General features: G+C 46.8%; 1 protein-coding gene across 1 annotated transcript in view; it reads right to left on the reverse strand.

Moving 5' to 3' along the window:
- The window catches only part of LOC126282418 (A disintegrin and metalloproteinase with thrombospondin motifs 7-like), a 488,845-nt gene extending 467,983 nt beyond the window's left edge, over positions 1–20,862 (reverse strand). Inside the window, exons 1-2 of the mRNA XM_049982076.1 lie at positions 20,815–20,862; positions 20,582–20,752 (exon numbers count right to left, since the gene is read on the reverse strand). Coding sequence (XP_049838033.1) covers positions 20,582–20,752; positions 20,815–20,862 — 219 coding nt within the window. The remainder of the gene's footprint in view (positions 1–20,581; positions 20,753–20,814) is intronic.
- Positions 20,863–21,179: the final 317 nt, after the last annotated feature.

The raw sequence follows: 21,179 nt of genomic DNA on the forward strand, positions 1-21,179 counted from the left end.
AGATAGTTTTTGTGGAAAATATAATATAATATATCCACTTGTAATTGCTCTCGTGTTCTTATTTATTTCAGTCATCTTCAACTTGTTTAAATGAAATTCGCGCGTAAATAATAGTCGTATTAAATGTATTATTTTATGGAATGGTACATTCGTTTGTTTAAGAGTATGATCCGTTCCATTCAGATTGTCCATTGCAACATATTTGCCTTACGTATGACGTCATTGGTCACAGCCGATGGGTGGTATCGGACACTAGAATTTATCTGTATCTTTTACATCTACATCAGTTCTCCGCAAGTCACCTTTTGGCGTGTGACGGAGGGCAAGTTGTTGTTGTTGTTGTTGTTGTTGTGGTCTTCAATCCTGGTTTGATGCAGCTCTCCATGCTACCCTATCCTGTGCAAGCTTCTTCATCTCCCAGTACTTACTGCAACCTATATCCTTCTGAATCTGCTTAGTTCTCTTGGTCTCCCTCTACGATTTTTTGCCTCCACGCTGCCCTCCAATGCTAAATGTCCTCATTCAGAGGACATAATGACACTGAATTTTTTTCTAATCGTGGTGTTCATCGTACCTTGATTAATTTTACTGCAGAATTAGACCCTGTATTGAAATGGCATTTAGAGAAAGCAACATTATTCAAGGGCGCCTCTAAAACTATACAGGATGAATTCCTCCAAAGCATGATTCAAGTCTGCCGAGGGGAAATTAGAAATGAAATTAAAGATGGGGAGATTTCGGCAGGAATGAAACCAATGATGTACCCTGCGTTTTGCAGATGGAAGATCAGTTGAAAGATTTTGGAACTTCATAGTACCAGAAAAGCAAAAACATCACTTGGAGAACTGTCCACACGAACTAATAGCACAAACATAATGGAGGGGACAGCAGTCATGAATTGCTCATCATGTGGGGCGTAGGCAGCAGTTACGCAAAAGTTTTCCAATCCTCACAAATTCATTCCTAGTGCACCAGCTGATTCTCATTACGGCTTAAAGTCGCTTCGATTAATAAAACTGTGCGAATATTTTTCATTAAAATTCAGGAACTTAACGACTTCTTTTCAGCATTTCCGCAAAGAAAAGCAAATCTCGACGAAATAGTACGAAAACGACTGCCACGTTCAGTGCCTACTCGATGGAATTTTCATCTGGCAGCACCAATACTGTTTACGAATATGGGGAAGATACTTTCAAGTGCATGGATAATATGAGCAAGGGGAAAAAACAGTGTAATGAAAACACTATCCTACCAGCCTGTGACTTAGTAACGATTTTAAATGAAGAAAGGTTCATTTTATTCTTCTCGTTTTCCATAAAATTATGACTCATGTGAGTATTTTGTACAACCAGCTGCAGAAAAGGGATATTGATCCATCTTACGCACGAGATCAGGTGACAGCTTTTGAGCGTGCAGTGACAAAAATTGCAGAATGAGTGACTGAAAATTCAACATATTTGTACACGTAACGCTGAAGTTGTAGCAGTTACCTGCAGTCTACTGCGAGAAGCGAAGAAAGTATACGATGTTATTAGTTATGAGGTGAAACAAAGATTCAAGTCCACTGGGCAACTAGTTCCAGGCTCCCTTTCTGCATCAGAGAAATTTAGCGTTCACTCTTCCAGTTTCCCAGAAATTGCATTCACAGCTATAACTGAAAGCTATTCTTTTCTGGAAGCAAAGAAACTTCGAACGGAACTGTCTGTTATTTGTGGTAGAGAGGATTCAAAGTATTTGTGGAGCTTTGATCTTTGAAGATTATGAAACAGCCAATAACCGTTGTGACACATTGAACAAAACTGTAAAACTCTTGAAACCGTTACTTACAATTCCAATGACCACATCAGAAACAGAATCTTGTTTTTCATAACTGAAACGTGTCAGAACATTATCACGGAATACCACGGACCAAGAATGACTGTCAGCTCTCGCAATGCCTTCTATTGTACGAGACCTCGTTGTAGGCATTTCCGACTTCCGTCAAAGAGTGATTACTAAATTTGTAAACATCAAGGAAGGAAGAATGAAGTTTCTGTAAAGTGGTCACTATTACATCAAAATGCAGACGTACAATCGAACGACGGTAACCTCGGTCTTGCTGGAGAAGGCTAGTAAGGCAGACCTACTACTTTTTGCGTACATATAGTTGCAATCCTTCTTAATTTGTTTTATTCTGCAAATATAAAATTTGTTCTGCCTACACGTTTTGGAATTATTAGGAGTAAATTCTGCAGTGATATGAACGAGCGATCAGTTTATATCACGCATTACAAAAACATGAGAAGTATTCTGACTCTCTCCTTCGTCAATGTATTCCTTGCCGTGCAAAGTACACCACCAGATAGATGTCGGTGGTTGTCATGTATGCTACTCGGCTGCATTCTGGATTCCGCGTCTACTCACACCCATTCGAAAAGCATTCTCCCTCCCCCTCCCCATTTCCCCCACCCCAACCGAGGTGGTAGCGGAAATATTGAAGCTTTGTCAGGCGCCTCTAGCTGACTTCTTTGGCTTTCTAAGCACCAAGGCCCTCTAGACATTGTGCAAAACAAGCGGTGGAAACATGTGGATTCACCACCATCGAAACAGGCAAGGACCCAAACATGAGTGTTTTTTGGGACTGTCACGGGCTGATGCTAACAGAGTATACTCCTAAGGTGCAAACCATCACAGAAACATACTAATGAAATCTGACGAATTTCCGGTATGCTGTGAACACGAAATATTACAGGAAGCTGACTACGCGGTTGCTTTTGCTTCGCTCCACGACAACGTCGTAGGGATTCTGCACAGGACGCTATCACATGTTCTCATGCATTCAGTGCTTTCTTATTCGTTGCTCGAATGAAGAAACCATTGCATGGAAGGAATTTCCAGAATGATTATGGGGCGTTCTTTTAGGGTGAACGTTTTCTGAGCAGACAGCATGCAGGCTTCTTTTAACAAAGTATCTACCAAGTTGTTAGGAAAAATGTGTCGCGTTGTAGGACAAATATGTAGAGAAATATCAACAACGTCACTAAGTTTCATGACCATAGGTTTTTTTCGACACGACAATTAAATTTTGATGATGGTCGAAGTAGAGAGGACATAAAATGTAGACTGGCAATGGCAAGGAAAGCGTTTCTGAAGAAGAGAAATTTGTTAACATCAAATATAGATTTATGTATCAGGAAGTCGTTTCTGAAAGTATTTGTTTGGAGTGTAGCCATGTATGGAAGTGAAACATGGACGATAAATAGTTTGGATAAGAAGAGAATAGAAGCTTTCGAAATGTGGTGCTACAGAAGAATGCTGGAGATTAGATGGGTAGATCACGAACTAATGAGGAAGTATTGAATAGGATTGGGGAGAAGAGACGTTTGTGGCACAACTTGACCAGAAGAAGGGATCGGTTGATAGGACATGTTCTGAGGCATCAAGGGAGCACCAATTTAGTATTGGAGGGCAGCGTGGAGGGTAAAAATCGTAGAGGTAGACCAAGAGACGAATACACTAAGAAGATTCAGAAGGATGTAGGTTGCAGTAGGTACTGGGAGATGAAGATGCTTGCACAGGATAGAGTAGCATGGAGAGCTGCATCAAACCAGTCTCAGGACTGAACACAACAACAACAACACCCTTCGCACTGTGGAGAAGTAAAGTCGGCATATTGTCCAAGTGTCGCTGTATTCCAGTTGCGCGGTGGCTGTTAGCGAAAATGGACCAGAGTGTTATAACTCGTTCCTGAGCGAGAGCTTCCTCCTTTTGGGTCGGTTGAAGCCGGTAAATGGCGGTCGTCTCCGTACCAGGAGTGGTTCATTTACGACCGCTGCCAACATTGGTGAACTGAAAACACTCAATCTCCGACTAGCATAGCCACTACGAAGTGATTCTCGCGCCGTGCAAAGCCGAACCAGTGAGCACATATGTAGTGCCAGCACTGAGTGACGAAAGCGCCGATTGTTTTCCTCCCACAAGCACTCTCATTAGACCTTGTGTTGGGCCTTGGTAGGCGGAGCTTGCTTTCTCCCACAACAGGCGACAGGGGCCATGCCATAGTACGCCGTCCTTCTGTTCATAATAATTTCCATTGAACAGGAAGTACGTTAAAGTGAGCACAAACTCAAGGAATCTCGTCAGGTGTGTGTCGAACACCTGGGAGCTGCTATCCCACAAACAGCGCCACCCATCGCGACGAGAGCACGGATAACAGTGGGAGTGGTGAAGGAAACAATGGCCAGCATACAAAGGACAGGAGCGGAGCGGCAATGTCTGAAGACAACTCTACATCTTCCGAGGGAATACTCCACTCTTCTACTAGACGAAGACACAGGCAATCCGATTGTGCAGGGCAGATCCAGGGTCAGCGAGAGGTCGTTCTACGAGAAAGCGGGCCAATCCCTCAAGCGGCTCTTCCGCGAATTGGGTCATGAACCACAGCATAGGCCAACAGCACGTTGGCCTGATACGCTGCGAGAATAATTTTCTCGCTGTTGATACAGGAAATCATCACCACGTCACCCAAGGTAAGGTTTTTGTTTTCTTCCCCACGGAAGACCAGGAACAGGGTTTTCAAGCTTACGCTGCTAAACGTGCCGAGCGAGGAGAGTTCGCTAAGAAGTAACATCAGCAAGAGGAGTAGTAGCGATTCCCGCTCCAGCAGCAGTACAGTGCGGACCTATAGGCCCTTCACTAGCAACTGACTTGCGACGCTTCTAAAAGAGCAAACTGACGTGTAGTTTCGAAGCAAATTATCGGTCCTCGAAACTTCACTATGCCAGACCAGCCGGCCGGCCAGAGAGGATCGCTACTGCGAGGCGAAGGGTGTGGCGGATCGCCGTCCGGCAGACTTGTCTGTCGGTGGTCCCACCTGGCCCCCACCAACGATGGGCTCGGATTCTCAGACAACGAGATGGAAACTACGTTCGCGACCAAGACTGCGAACGCAAGATGCTGTTACAGGATCGACTTTGAGAGAAGAAAGAAGTGCTTGATGGCAGATGCCGTCACCACTGCTTGCCGGGACCACATGATGGAAGCTTTGAGCAGGTTTTGGTTCGAACAGTGGACATGTCCTTGCCTAATCTACGCTCCTGACTTGCGAGATTGTACTCAATCCGAGAGGAGGAGCACATTTTCAGATGAGATATTCATCGCTCAACACCATCCGGCGAACAGCAAGCAGCTCTACTTCGATTAAAGCAACAAGACAGTCGTCGCGACCATGCAGCAGATTGTTGGTTTTTCAGCAAACACATGTCAGACCACTGCCAGAACGCCCGACGTAGCAATGTCGCAATGTTGAACACGCCAGAGGTAAAGCAGAGCCGTCATCACAAGGCCATAGACATAACGTAAACCTCTCAGCAAGGCCCTGCTGTTACTGATGAGGATTGCTCCAACAAGGCCAGCTCAAGCAGGCCGCAGCAGAACAGGAAGCCACAGGATGATGCTTTAGTTGTCTCCAGGTGAAAAGACGGGGTCAAGGCCAAAGTGATCGATCGGATACAACCAAACCCACTCGCAAGCACAAACCACTACTCAGGCATACCAAAAGCAGTCGCACAGGAAGACACCACGCCTTCACAGGAGAGGATGCTCCCTCACCACACCCAGCCCCATCGTCATCCAGTGGACAGATCCTTACGAGGTCCTCCAACAAATGATTACAAATATCGTCACCTCCACATCCATTTGAGGTGCCAAGAACGACCTGCGCAAGGAACGAGGGGCGATATCCAGCAACCGCCAGAAAGTGATGGAGCTCATGGAGAACAGAAGGCTGTGTTGCTACATGCACAATGCCAAACCTCTTAAGCAGGTGAAGCAGGTTTTCCATTGTCTTCTACTGAAGATGGATCCGCAGCACCTGGAGGAGGAGCTCACAGCCTTGAAGCTTGCTGCCCAGTCTCGGAGCATCATCAGGTCGCTCAGAACGCGCAGGAAGATTCTCTTGTTCCTGATCGTCCTGATCGAGCTGACAACAGGGTAACAGCGGAACCTCTCCGCAAAAAGAGCAGGTTGCCACAGCACTATTCTTGTCAAGTTACGGACCACATAGCACGCTACTGCTCCATGCCAGTGCAGTGCTTGAAATGTGCTTGACTGTAGCACAGCAAAGACTTCTCCAAGAAGAAATAAGAACCCTGAAGTGGTGCAACTGCAATGATTCACATCTGGATAGTTACAGAGACTACAACGCGTTCAAGAGACGCGAAGCATAAGAAAAGAGTTCAATCAGGCACCCGCTTCGCTGACATCGTCATGAGGAAGGCACCAACTCACTCCCAGCAGCAAGAGATTTCAGTCCTAGCCCAATAGCAGCAGCCGCAGCAGCCCCGGCATTCACGACTACACTTCCAGCCGCATCATAGACCGAAGCATGCGGGCGCGGACGTCGTTCTGAACATCCTAACCGCCGCATGCTGCCATAACTCGTGGAGCGTGTTACCCAATAGCCAGCAGCAGCCACCCAGTCGAAACCCCAGGAATGGAGGTAGCAGCCGCTATGGCCGCCGCTGCCATGCGGAGAACGCGAATGAGCTCAAATCGCTTTTGCGATCATTGAATCAACTCATGCATCAACTTCTAGTCCTCATCGTCACAAACATGGCAGCCCTCCAGGCCAGCGCTGCAAATAACTAGACACATCATGAATACCAGTGGCGTACATGATGTAACTGCCTGGACAAATAATGCATTTAATGCATATCTTTCGCCACAGCAAGGCGAATTTCATCAAGTCCAAGGTATCGTGGCGGTTGACAGTTGTCTCGTACAGGAAGCCTTCTTCAAACCTGAAGTCAACTATACTTGCTACCACACTGACATGTCGATGACGGTAAGTGACAGGGCCATCTATGTTGAAACGTCGCTGCGGCATCACCAAGCCATACTGCTAGAGGTTGCTACGCTGGAAGCCATAGGGGTGACAGTCAACACTACTGCCAGAAAGACGTCTTTTTTCATGACCTATCGATAGCTGAAGGGACTGCTCCAGGAAGTGGACTTCGACACTCTGCTGTTTACGGAGTGGCGACTTCTCATTTCAAAGCAAAGAACACGGAATGGAATTCTAGCCTCAGCTACGGCAGTGGGGGTCGCCTATCTCGTGCTGCACACTGGAACGACGCCACAACCCTAGGTCCTTTTGACCTTACCATCTTCCCTAACAACAGAGATGTGGCAGACGTGTTCGACGTCGCCCACCTGAATGGCATAGGTAAATTCACAATCTCCAAAAGAGAAGTCCTGTCGTCCAACCACGTCTCTGTGATCTTCAAGATGGACCTGGTAGATTCAACGCTGCCAGACAGTCATTCAAGCTGCTGAAGAATGCACAGTGAGCGCTATCAAACGGTAATAGACTTATTAGATGAAGCACCTGACACAGAGGAAGTAAGGGCTGACGTAATCTTCTTCAACCACAGCAAAATACGAGCAGCAGACGAAGCCACTACAAGGCGACCAAAACGACCACGAGACTCCTCACGCCTTCTCACGCTCCACGCACTGGTGGCAAACCCCCAGAGAAACCGGCTGTTCCGTGAGTGGCAGCTCAACCTCCAACCAGACACGCAATTCCGTGTCAGCCGCATGATGCGGCAGATTAAAGTAGCTGCAGAGGAGCACAAGAAACGGGACTAGACAGACCTCGTGTCCGCGGTAAACCCTGACGACGGAAGCGCGTGGAGAGTCCTCAAAAGGTTCCTCTGCGCCCGTTAACGCATTTCGCCGCTGCAGGTCGGCGATGACTTCGCCTGTGAGCCAGGTGCCAACGCTGTAGTGCAGCCAGACGCGTTAAAAATGGCTCTGAGTACTATGGGACTTAACATCTTCTAAACATTCATGGTGGTGTCTGTTTGTACTATATCGTGTCTCCCTACCACTTTCGCGCAACGACGCTCTGAGCGTGTTTTTTAGGGAATTGACTAGTTTGAACCTGGGACCTGTTGCTGGTAAGGAGACGCCAGACCACACATGACATGTAGAATTCAGAAGAGTTCAGTGAGACTAGCGATGATATAACCAAATACTTAATGATTTCAGCGTCCGCTCCACTGCACTCCCTGTAAAAGAATCTTAATACTAACTAAATTTAATGGAATGGGTTCAAGGCTTTCCTATTTTAGTTAGCTGGTAAAATAACGTCGGAAAAGCAGTTACGTTTACCATTGGAAATTTTATTCTACTCACAAAACATCGTTTATAAATTGCACTATTGATAAAAGGAAATGTTTTAATACAGGATGGTAAAAACCAACTGCGTTCAACAAAAATATGAACGAATATTCCCTGAATGGGTTTCCAAGTTCTACAACCGATCGAAGGACGACCTATGACATATCACATCTATAATCTAGGTTTAATTTAAGTTTCACAAAAGAGAAAACGATCCAAATGGTCTACAGTGACCCTCAATTATCTTTAATTACTTATCTAACTTGTCGTAAATTACAGTGGCTGATGTGGCTTCTCAATAACTATATAAAAGAAAAATCTGCGCGTTTCAGATCTGTTCTTCAAGTGGCAAATGTGAACACCATGAGTTTTAATTAACGATCGACACTAGTATTACGCAAAAAAGGGGGTGTAACAGATGAGACTTCTGCAGTTCTGAGTGAAGCCTTATGCGCTCAAAAATGCGGCATCGCGTGCGTTCATTACCTTGTCGGTGTTTAGGCAGCGTCAGGGCAGCGGCGGGCAGCACAGCTCCGCTCAACTCGCCATCTCGGAAGCAACTCTCTCCTTACTACAATTTACCGAAGTTGGTTAAGAAAAAACTATCTGGCTGTGTTTCCATCTGACCAATCAGGGTCTCAATGTTAACCTTAAGCTCCGCCTACAAAAATTCTGTCTATCCAATGAGAAACGTTATACTTTTCGTGATGGGGCAATGTTTTTAAAGTTTGCAGCGTAACAGAGACGCGAAAACGTCTCACGCTAAAACCTGCAACTGGTGTGGTCCTTTTAGCGTTATCGTGAGATCTATACTATTCTTCTGGAGGGCTCTATCTTTTAACATGAGCTGGGGGGGGGGGGGTCCTAATGTAACAGAGACGCGAAAAAGTCTCACACTGAACCTTGCGGGTGGTATGGCCCTTTTTGTGTTATCGTAAGATCTATACTGTTTTCCTGGAGGGCTCTAGCTTTTAACATGGGCTGGGGGGTGGTCGTTGACGTAACAGAGACACGAAAAAGTCTCACACTAAAATTTGCGGGTTGTGTGGCCCTAGTGGTTAGCTGGCGACGTGGGTGTCCAGTCCGTCCCTTATCGTAGGGCCTTCTAGCTTAACACGGTTCTGCTCTCGGCTTCTGTTCTCGTTTCTCCCCTCAGAACTGCGTTTGTCTCACGCTGGGAAGGTATGACATGCATTTAGGCATTCTGGTGTTAGTCTGTGGTATTCCATTTGCTCACTCGTTACTCGTATTACTTTAGTTAATTTAATGTCACGATTTATTCGTAGCTATGTGACATACTACTGGATTTGCTTATCATGTCAGGGTTTTAATGGAAGGCGTAGGATTTGCCTGACACCTTACAATCTGAGGTCATCAGTCCCCTAGAACTTAGAGCTACTTAAACCTAACTAACCTAAGGACATCAGACACATCCATTCCCGAGGCAGGATCCGAACCTGCGACCATAGCGGACACGCTGTTCTAGACTGAAGCGCCTAGAACCGCTCGGTCACACTGGCCGGCCCAGACGCGTTAGAACACAACTTTACGCCAGTGGCCGACATCGTCGACGAGAACCACAACCGCCAGGTTGAAGAGCATCTGCTCACCCCTTCCAGGGCAAAAAAAGACGTCATATAGCCGATCACAGAGAAAAAACTCGCAGCTCTACTCCAGTCTCTGAACCCCAGGAAAGCAGGAGGCAGCAACAGCGTCAACCACATGCTGAAAAGAACCATCCACTGGTGATTCATCGGCCATTAGCCGATATCTTCAATCGGTTACTTCGGGCGGACATCCATCCTTTCTCATGGAAACACACGGAAGTGGTGCCTATCCCAAAAATTGGGGCCAACGCCAGGCAGCCAGCTACTGGGCCATCAGTCTACTCCCGTCCTTCCCCAAAGTTTTCGAGAGGCTGTACGCTAGGAGGCAGATGTTACACGCCACCCAAGAGAGTGGCATACCAGACGATCAGTTTGAGTCTCTGAGTGACCATTCCACCTCTCACCAGCTGCTGAGACTGGTGAAACCGGCAATGAGGGCGCTGGAAACAAGGGAGTACCAAGGTGTAGTGTTTCTCGACGTCTCCAAGGGCTTAGATTCCTTGTGGTCCGGCGGCCTCGTGTACGCACACTTTGTACACGTGATATCGACACGTACGTGATCCATCTTTGGCTCTATCTTGCTGGGAGAATCTTCCACGTGAAGGCGGACGATAGGTCATCCAGTGACCGGCAGATACGTGCCGGGGTACGGCAGGGGTCGGTGCTCGCATCCTTGCTGCACTTCCTGTAGATTGCTGACGCTCCAAGTGTTGTACGCTTAGAGTTGCCGTTGCTCCGACGATACAGCGCTGTTAACCCGCAACATGAACGTCCAGACAAAGTGACGCCGTCTACAACTCGGGTGAGATGCAATGGGAGACTGGGCGACGAAGTGGCGATTTAAATTCAATGCAATCAAGAGTCACGCAAGAGCCTTCACGAGTCTTCACTCAAAGGAAGCTGACGCCAAATCTGCCGCCTGTAAACATCACGGGAGGCCCCATCCCATGGACAAAGACTGCGAATCGCAGGCCGGTGTGGCCATGCGGTCTAGGCGCTTCGGTCTGGAGCCGCGTGACCGCTCTAGGGGACTGATGACCACAGATGTTAAGTCCCATAGTGCTCAGAGCCATTTGAAAGACTGCGAATTATCTCGGAGTGTTCCTTGACCAGAGGTTCATCCGGGCACCACATATACATGAAGTCAGAAAACAGAGCAATGCGTTTCCCTGCATTCGCTCCTTAATATACAGTCATCCCTGCCGCCTGTCCACGGCATTATGCTTTCCTAACACTGGTCAGACCTGTGTTAAGAGAACACGGCAGTGTCTCAAATATAGCGGCGTGGCAGAGGGTGCAGAGCCGATCTCTGAGGCTCTTTCTGCGTCTCCTGAGGCTGTAGTTACATACCTCGTCTGCTGCACGAAGACTCTGGAATACCTCTTTTGCCGGACAGAATCAGGCATGGTGCACGGCCTTCCGCAATCGGATCATCATGGAACTACGTCAACAACCACACCACAGGCTGGCAATACGTTGGATGTCCTCCTTCTAGAATAATTTTCTCCAAAGCAGCCTGAAGTAAACACAGGTGCTCAACACCAGAAGGCAGTCTTGCTGCGGGAATTTTCTCTGTGGGAGCATGACGATAAACATCTCCACATAACCTGAGGCCAATCCAGCAAACAGGTAAAACATAACACCACACCGAGAGGTTCAGCAGGGACAAAAATTTAATGTTTAGCCTGCACATGTGTCGAGAATGGAATGCTGAGCATCCGAGAATTCTACAAGTTATAAATAGGTCGGGAAAATGGAGTAGATCGCATATCAAGTACCTTTACGGGGAGGTAATGCGTCAACAGGTGAAGATGCTGGACAAGCTGCAGAACAAGATGGAGCGGCTGCTCTGCTCACTTGCGTTCCTACTTAGATGTCGAGATGATTCATTGAATCCTTCTTTCGCCAAGATATTTCACTACATTAAGAACGGCAGCGGCAGTTTGCATCACGACACGAGCCAGATTGGTGCTAGTAAGAGAGAGAAACCACTATAATCGCCGGCTGTCTGGATACCACCTCGAAATAGCTTTTGGATGTCCGCCTCAAGATAATTTCAGCTCTTTCTCCAACTTCACAGGAGTGGGATGACGCTTACACATGGGCATTGTCGGTCAGGGCAGGAGGAGATCTTAGAAGCAGACCTCGATGTATGGCCGTCTTACAGCACGACAAAAACAACGCAAGAAACACCTGAGCGAAATGTGAGCTGTGATCAACGACGCCGCATTGTCGGTGCTCGGGAAAGGACTCAATTTTGCTCCGATTCTTACATCAGTACCGATTGTGGACATTAGTAGCAGCGTGGAACAGGCCACCTATGCTCTGTCAGCAAATGAGCTCGAAGAAATACGCTCTGTACCGTGCCGCGCGCACACCTGGGCCGCATCATTGAAGAGCAACATTTCAAAGGCGGAAAGAGTGGCCATGTCCACCTCGGTAGCTGCGGGAACCGCACGGCAGATTACTCACTGAAACGACTTGGATTCGATTCCTGGCAGGGTCAGGCATTTTCTCCACTTGTGGACTGAGTGTTGAGTTATCCTTATCGCTGCATCGTCATAACTGACAAGAAAATCGCCTGCATGGCGTTACGTGACAAGTCTAAGTCTACATAATACCGTTCCAAAGTGTGGCCTAACCCTAATGACTATACTGAATTGTCGAAGCGCACTGTCGTATCGTCTTTCCACTGCTGAGATGGCTGTGATCGCTGATAGGGGGAACGCTACAGTACTGCTCCTGCTCTCAGAATACACTGACGGAAAAAAGTCGCAACACTAAGAAGGAATTCTGTGACGGAACGAAACTTGGTAGGCCTGTTTTCAGGTCTGAATGTGATGTCTGTTCAGATTTCGTGCCAGTCACGTCAGAGTGGCAGTAGTAGCACTGCTTTGAGGAATCAGGGTCAAGTTTGCTTGAAATACACGCAGTAACGGTCGTGAGCGTTCGTTGTTACCTTTGAGATTGGACGCGATGAGTTAATGTTGGTCAAGAATGCCTTTAAGCCGACAAAGACGCCATTATCAACACCTCAATGAGTTTGAATGAGGTCGTATAATAGGGTTACGATAAGCTGGATGTTCCTTCTGCAGTGCTGGAGAAAGACTTGACAGGAACGTTAACACTGTACATAATTGCTGACAGTGTTGGTAACGAGAATGTTTGGTCGCATGTCCAGCGGGCCCAGATGGCCAAGAGCTAGTACCGAGAGGAAAGACCATAGTGATCAGCATATGACTCTGGCACATCTGCAGCAGCAAACTTGAGTAACAGTTAGCACCACAGTGACACAAGGAACTGTTACAAATCGATTACTTCAAGGACAGCTCCGAGCCAGACACCCTGTAGCGTGTGTCCAACTGACCACAAACCGTCGTCATTTGCAAGTTCAGTGGTGTCCCCTTTGGGAAGACAGTGTGGAGGTATGTCGTATTTTCTGATGAAAGCTGGTTCTGCTCGGTACCAGTGAGGAGCGTGTGTTGTTTACAAGGAGGCCAGCTGAGGGCCTTCATCCAACCTGCCTACGTGCTAGACACACTAGACCTACACCTAGAGTTATCATCTTTGGTGTAATTTCGTATGACAGCAGGAGCATTCTCGCAGTTATCCCACGCAAGCTGACTTCAAATCTGTACTTCACTCTGGTGATACGACCAGTTGTGCTGCCATTTATGAACAACAGTCCACGGTGTGTTTTCCAACAGGATAACGTTCGCCTACATACCATTGTTGTAACGTAACATGGTCTACTGAGTGTCGACACGTTCCCTTGGCCTGCACGATCACCAGATCTGTCTCCAATTGAGCACATCATCGGACGACAACTCCAGCGTCATCTGCAAACAGTACTAACCGTCTCTGTATTGGCCGACCAAGTGCAACAGGAGTGGAATTCCATCCCACAGACTGACATCCGGCACCTGTACAACACAATGCATGCACTCACAACGTTCTGGGACTTAGAACGGTCATTAATCCACCAGAATTTTACATATGGAATGGCTTATATCGTGCTTTTCTTAACCTGTGATCTTGAAATGTTAGTCACACAAATATGTTTCCTAGATAAATGTATTCCAGAAATTTCATTACTCTGCATTAATTATCTTCCAGTGTTGTGATTTTTTTTCTGTCAGTGTACAACAAGAAAATATATGGTATTCTTGGCGACGCAGCAAGTCGCTTCCGGACAAAAACTATCGAACGTCTTCGCAGTATCTTTGCACCGAAAACTGTTACGAAACTTCGAGCACGAGATGCTGCAACACTATGACTGTATCGACTGCCAAAACTTCACAAAGACGTCATTGCACTGCATTCCATAGTTAGCAGTATAGAAGCAGCAACACGTGACTGCTCTCCTGAGTCCATCTGTGGGGAATCGCAAACATTACATCCGTAATTCCATTCATTTTGTACAACATCTACAACAACTTTGATTCAGTGATAGTGATCAGTTGGTGACTTTCGACGTAGCGTCCCCCTTCACCAGGGTATCACTGAAGGACTCCGTGAAACTGATAAAAAGGAAATTCGATACCAACCTGACGAGATCTTAGAGTTTGTGCTCACTTCAACGTACCTCCTGTTTGATGGAAATTATTGTGCACAGACGTATGGCGTCGCTGGTTGTGGCAAATTTGCTCATGGAGGATATCGAGGAGCAGGCTAGTTTCTGTCACTACATGTATGAGACGTTTGTCGTCTGGCCACGTGGACGGGATATATTAAGTTTCTTGACGTCATTGTGAAACGGAAAACCGACGGCAGGCTGGGACACAGTGTGCACAGAAAACCAAAACAGACTAATCTGCACGTGCATGCCTCCAATAGTCATCACAAGTCCCAGAGTGAAGGTGTTTTACGAGCACTTCTTCACAGGGTACACTTCATCCGACTAAGACAGCTTTCCAACTGATCTGAAGCTCCTCGAAGTGACATTCCCGAGAAAAGGGTACAGCAGCAAGAAGATATGGCTATGTTTAGGCAGGCTGTACCCAGACAACAGCTAGAAGAAAAAGAAGTGCACAAATCACTAGCGTGCTTCCAGTTTGTCGGCAGTACTTCCAGAAAAAATCTGTAGCATCTTGGAGTGACATAATGTTAAATGTGACTTTCTTCCATCCCCTAAAACAGAGACACTACTAGAGTCAGTGAAGGATGGTCTAGTCCTTCGCAAATCAGGATTCTACCAAATCCCTTGCAGTGCGGCGAAGCATAAATTGCGGTAAATATACTCACAGTACAAGACAGGTGGCGTGAACACTGACGCCACACTGTATTACGCCAAACCACTAAGCCAGCCGTCACCGACCGTAGTACAAAAACTGGCCATTCGATGGAGACTCAAATGGCGATGTTACTCCTTCTGGGACTTCGTGATTAAAGATGCTATTGAAATTAGTATCCGTGATGGTCTATTTAATAATGATTAGCGGCCTACAATTGAGTCAGGTGAGGAATGCTGCACTGAGTCTAGAAAAAGAAACGTGTTGCTGTACAGTGTGGTCCCCACCCGACAGCAATATAGTGGACACTGGAGACCAGAGTTAGGAGCCGGGCGCCGCTACCTCACCACAGCCACCATCCACTGAGACGGCCGAACGGGTAACGATAGGATCGGAGTGATGAAGGGGGGTAACGACTGCCATATACACGGTGATTGGCGAAGATATTCAAATATTTTAATATGTTATTCTACAAGTAAAACTAAAGGAAAAAGTTCATTTAAACGTAAGCCCGCAAATGTTTAGTTAAGGTATTTTAACTAAAGTTCAGTCTTGATCACAACACTTATGTCTCAATATGTTATTGAGACATAAGTGTTGTGATCAAGACTGAACTTTAGTTAAAATATAATAATCTATGCATCATTGCATTCCAAAAATGTTTACCAAAATTTTTAGTTAAGGATTTACAGCTAGTTAAAAAATTTGCCTGGAATTGAGCAACTTCTTTAATATGAAACCGTCGCAAAACGGTACGAGGTTAAAGTAAAGCAATATTTCCTATTATTTTGTTGTTATTGATCTGTTGACTCTAATAAAGTATGTCCCAGACGTGTATCTGCAATAGTTTTCCAGATCATCGTTTGCGGAACTACGCTTGTATCAACTTCTTCTTTAGTTTTACTTGTAGAATAACATATTAAAATATTTGCATACCTTCGTGGACGGAGGACGGAGCAGCAGTCATCAGGAACCACCTGAAGATGTCAGTAAGTCTGTTTGCTGAAATATCGTACAGCAATTACGACGAGACCCGGCCGGACACCCGACAATTCTATAGTCTCAAAAATGCACCAGGAGAATATTAGACCGAATATAACATAAATTGTCACACAGTACAGTCCGTGTTCGTTAATAGAATACAGATTCTAACCACTTTGTTATGCTCACAGGGGTCGTCAGGTGTGTACATTTTCAGCCATTCAATACGGAGGGAATTCAAAATATGATTGGCACCAGGATTAGATAATTTGCTACTGCTCTTTTAGACTGTCTTCGTCTGAAGAAAGGTTAATTTCTAAATTTGAGCATGATCTCAAGTGAGATTTTAAAGTCCTCCCCCACTAAACCGTTTTCATTACTGGAAATATTAGCAGTTGTACACTGTATAACATTGCTAGTAATCAGTAATAGCAGAAAAGTCTAATGATCTTCGTAACTTTCCCGGCGCAGTTCCCACTATGATTACTGACTACCTAATTATTCAGCCATATCTAGGAGGGAGAATCCTAAAGATTAATGATAGTCATCAACAGAGTAAGACAAAAGGTTCTTACAATGAAGCGCGACCGTCGGCCAACAGATGGCGCAGGGAGTTGAAGGTTACCATGCTACTTTTACAGAGTACAGTCACATCAATGTGACTACCGCTTACGTTCGACGTCAACGTGCAACAGCCTTTCACAGACGGCACGTGTCGGCACTAGCAGTGGAGGGTATATAAAGCAGCTCGCAGGAACGAGGAAAACAATGCAGCCGTTGTCGTAATGAAGAAACGGAGCGATTTCTCTGACGTCCAAAATGGCATGGCCATTGGCTTTCGTGCCCAGGGCAGAAACATTTCGGAAATGGTTGAGTCTGTAAACTGTTCGTGTGGGCCATGGTTTAAGTATACCGTGCATGGCAGTATGGCGCTATCCAAAACTGGCACCGAAGCAGCTCAGATGAGCCAGGGTTGAACGACGGCTGAGGAGACGTATACGGACGAACAGGCGTACAATTTTGGGGCAACTGGCTGCCCAGGTGAACCAAGGGGCTACCAACAGCGTCCGTTAACGATCGTTCGGTGAATGTTGGAGTGTATGGGCTTCTAAAGCAGGCGCCTGGTACATGCATCCATGCTGCTACTGTTCACGGGCGACTAAGGCTGGAATTTTCACGGCAATACTTCAACTGGACATATAATGAGCAGCGTCAAGTGCCTTTCAAAATGAATCACATTTAAGGCTCCATCAGCGTGTAACTTCTGAAAGGCTGGCCGTGGTAGCCGAGCGGTTCTAGGCACTTCAGTCCGGAGCCGCGCGACTGCTAAGGTCACAGGTTCGAATCCTGCCTCGGGCATGGATGTGTGTGACGTCCTAAGGTAGTTAGGTTTAAGTACACTACTGGCCATTAAATTTGCTACATCACGAAGATGACGTGCTACAGAAGCGAAATTTAACCGACAGCAAGAAGATGCTCTGATATGCAAATGATTAGTTTTTCAGAGCATTCACACAAGGTTGGCGCCGGTGGCGACACCTACAACATGCTAAAGAGGAAACTTTCCAACCGATTTCTCATATACAAACAGCAGTTGACTGGCGTTGCCTGGTGAAACGTTGTTGTGATGTCTCGTGTAAGGAGGAGAAAGGCGTACCATCACGTTTCCGAGTTTGACAAAGATTGGATTGTAGCCTATCGTGATTGCGGTTTATCGTATCGCGACATTGCTGCTCGCGTTGGTCGAGATCCAATGACTGTAGCAGAATATGGAATCGGTGGGTTCAGGAGGGTAATACGGAACGCCGCGCTGGATTCCAACTGCCTCGTGTCACTACCAGTCGAGATGACAGGCATCTTATCCGCATGGCTGTAACGGATCGTGCAACCACGGGTGATTCCTGACTCAACAGATGGGGACGTTTGCAAGACAATAACCATCTGCACGAAGAGTTCGACGACGTTTGCAGCAGCATGGACTATCAGGTCGGAGACCGTGGCTGCCGTTACCCTTGACGCTGCATCACAGACAGGAGAGCCTGCGATGGTGTACTCAACGACGAACCTGGGTGCACGAATGGCAAAAATTCATTTTTTGGGATGAATCCATGTTCTGTTTACAGCATCGTGATGGTCGCATGCGCGTTTGGCGACATCGCAGTGAACGCACATTGGAAGCGTGTATTCGTCATCGCCATACTGGCGTATTACCCGGCGTGATGGTATGGGGTGCTATTGGTAACACGTCTCGGTCACCTCTTGTTCGCATTGACGGCACTCTGAACAGTGGACGTTACATTTCAAATGTGTTACGACCCGTGGCTCTACCATTCATTCGATTCCTGCGAAACCCTACATTTCAGCAGGATAAAGCACGACCGCATGTTTCAGGTCCTGTACGGGCCTTTCTGGATACAGAAAATGTTCGACTGCTGCCCTGGCCAGCACATTCTCCAGATCTCTTACCAACTGAAAACGTCTGGTCAATGGTGGCCGAGCAACTGGCTCGTCACAATACGCCACTCACGTACACGCCATCCAAGCTCTGTTTGACTCAATGCCCAGGCGTATCAAGCCCGTTATTACGGCCAGAGGTGGTTGTTCCGGGCACTGATTTCTCAGGCTCTATGCACCGAAATTGCGTGAAAACGTAATCACATGTCAGTTCTAGTATAATATATTTGTCCAATGAATACCCGTTTACCATCTGCGTTGCTTCTTGGTGTAGCAATTTTAATGGTCAGTAGTGTAGTTCTGAATTCTAGGAAGTGATCACCTCAGATGTTGAGTCCCACATCAGTCGGAGCCATTTGAACCATTTGAACCAATTTCTGAAAGCAAACAGTCTGCAGCAACAGTCGGAAGAGACCAGACTGTAGTGGGGAGAGTTATGGTCTGGAGGATGTTACCGTGGAAGTGCCTGGTGATCTCGTCAATGTTGTACGGCACAATGGAGCAACACAAGTATGAATGTATTGGGACCATATCCACCCGTAAAGGCAGTTCGTTTATCCTCAACACGTTGGCATCTACCAGCAGGACAGCGCATCCTGGCCACAGTTTGCAGTTCACGTGCATTGTTCGAAGAGCACCAGGTTGAGTTTACCGTACCTCTCTAGCCACCAAACCCCACGAATTAAACCCAGTCGTGAATCTGTGGAACCACCTCGACTTTCGAAAGGCGTTCGACTCAGTTCCGCAGTGTCGCTTGCTCCAAAAAGGGCGCTCTTACGGTCTATCCGATGACATATGCTGTTGGATAGAATGTTTTCTAACAGGCAGAGAGCAGCATGGCGTCCTGAATGTGGTGATTTCAACAGACACATGCGTAACTTCAGGTGTGCCCCAGAGCAGCGTAATAGGTCCACTGCTTTTTACGGTTTACACAAACGATCTGGTTGATGGTACTGACAGCGGCATTAGACTGTTTGCCGATGATGCTGTAGTCTACAGGAAAGTAGTATCACACGAAAGTTGTGAACGAATCAATGAGGATTTGCAGAAAATAAATGCGTGGTGTAATGACTGGCAGTTATCTCTCAACATTAGTACGTGTAACCTACTGCGTGTAACAAGACAAAAATCCCGATTAATGTACGAGTACCAAATTAAATGTCCAGTCTTTGGAAGCGGTAAAATCAGACAAGTATCTGGGTGTGACTATTCTAAATGATCACAAATGGAATTACAAGATTACACAAGTAACGGGTAAGGCGAATCTAGACTGCGGTTTATTGGTAGAATCCTGAAGCGATGCAATCTCTCAACAAAAGAAATTGCTTACAATACGTTAGTTCGTCCAGTCTTAAGAGTATTGTTCGTCTGTGTGGGACCCTTACCAGTTGGGTCTGATTCAAGAGATTGAGAAGGTCGAAAGAAGAGCGGCAAGATTCGCGACTGGTACATTTAGCCATCGCGAGAGCGTTACTAACCTCATTGAAAGTGTGAAGTGGGACACACTTGAAGATAGACGGCGCACTAAACGGAAGGGGCTGCTCACTAAATTCCGAAACTCGATCTTCACAGAGGATGTAGAGCATATATTATTACCACCAACTTTCAACTCGCGCAATGATCACCATTCAAAGATAAGGGAAATTAGAGCTCGTACTGAGGCGTTCGGATAGTCGTTTTTCCCGAGTGGAGCAGAAGAAAGGGGAAATATGACTTTGGCGCGAATTGCGCCGTCCGCCATACACCGATTGGTGGCTAGTGAAGTTTATATGTAGATGTAGATGTAGACCGGCCTGTTCGCGCCACGGATCCACAACCGGAAAACCTGGCGCAGCTGCCTTCGGCACTGGAGTCGGTACGGCTTCACACTGCTGTTAGTACTTTCCGGAACCTCAATGACTCTTCTCCTACACTTCCGCGTTGGAAAAGGTAGCTATTCAAACTTCTGACAGATGGTCACATTAATAAGACTGGACCGTATAGTTGCTGCTTATGACTTACATCGTTCTTGAAAACAGTCGAAATAACTTGTGAATTCCAAAGTCAAATAAATGATGTAAACCAAATGGCGTGCAGTGAATGACTCCTCATTCACTTATGTGCTATCTTGCCCAACTCTATTCCATAGTGAGTGTGCTGGCTCACCAGGCCGTCGCAGAGTGAGAGCGCGGCGCGGGACCCGGCCATTCCCCGCACGCGCCCCGTGTAGTGGCACTGCCGGCGGCCCGCGGCCCGCAGCTGGGAAGCATTCGGAACGGGCCCGCGGCGTCGCTCCACCACCAGCGCCGGCGAGGCCAGCCCCACAGACGGCTGCAGCTCCACGTGCAGCGCCGCGCCGCGCCACGGCAGCCTCACGTGTACCTTCGCACGACCAGCACCTGCTGCTTACTGCGTCTCCACTTGTTAGTCGGCAGACCGGGAAACATTAACGGGAGGTTTACTATCTTTTGGTTCAAAAAATCGATTTTTTTTTAATTGCATTTTTGGATCCATAAAAGTGTTTAGAATCCACCCCTGAAACGGTTTTTCCGGATACGGAACGGAAATGTTTGTTATTCGCAGCTGAACAAAAAAATGCACCTGCCTGAAATCGGCCTTTTTCACGCACCAGCTTTTTTCTTTCGGAGGACGAGTCGTTGTACCGGTACTTGGGAGGAAACACACAAAATTCAAATAAAAGTTTGAAAGCTTGTGTTTGAGAGCTAGCCTCCCAAGCATTTGCATTCTGGTGCGAAGACTGTGG

The sequence above is a fragment of the Schistocerca gregaria genome, chromosome 7 (assembly GCF_023897955.1).
Source record: "Schistocerca gregaria isolate iqSchGreg1 chromosome 7, iqSchGreg1.2, whole genome shotgun sequence".
Lineage (NCBI taxonomy): Eukaryota > Metazoa > Arthropoda > Insecta > Orthoptera > Acrididae > Schistocerca > Schistocerca gregaria.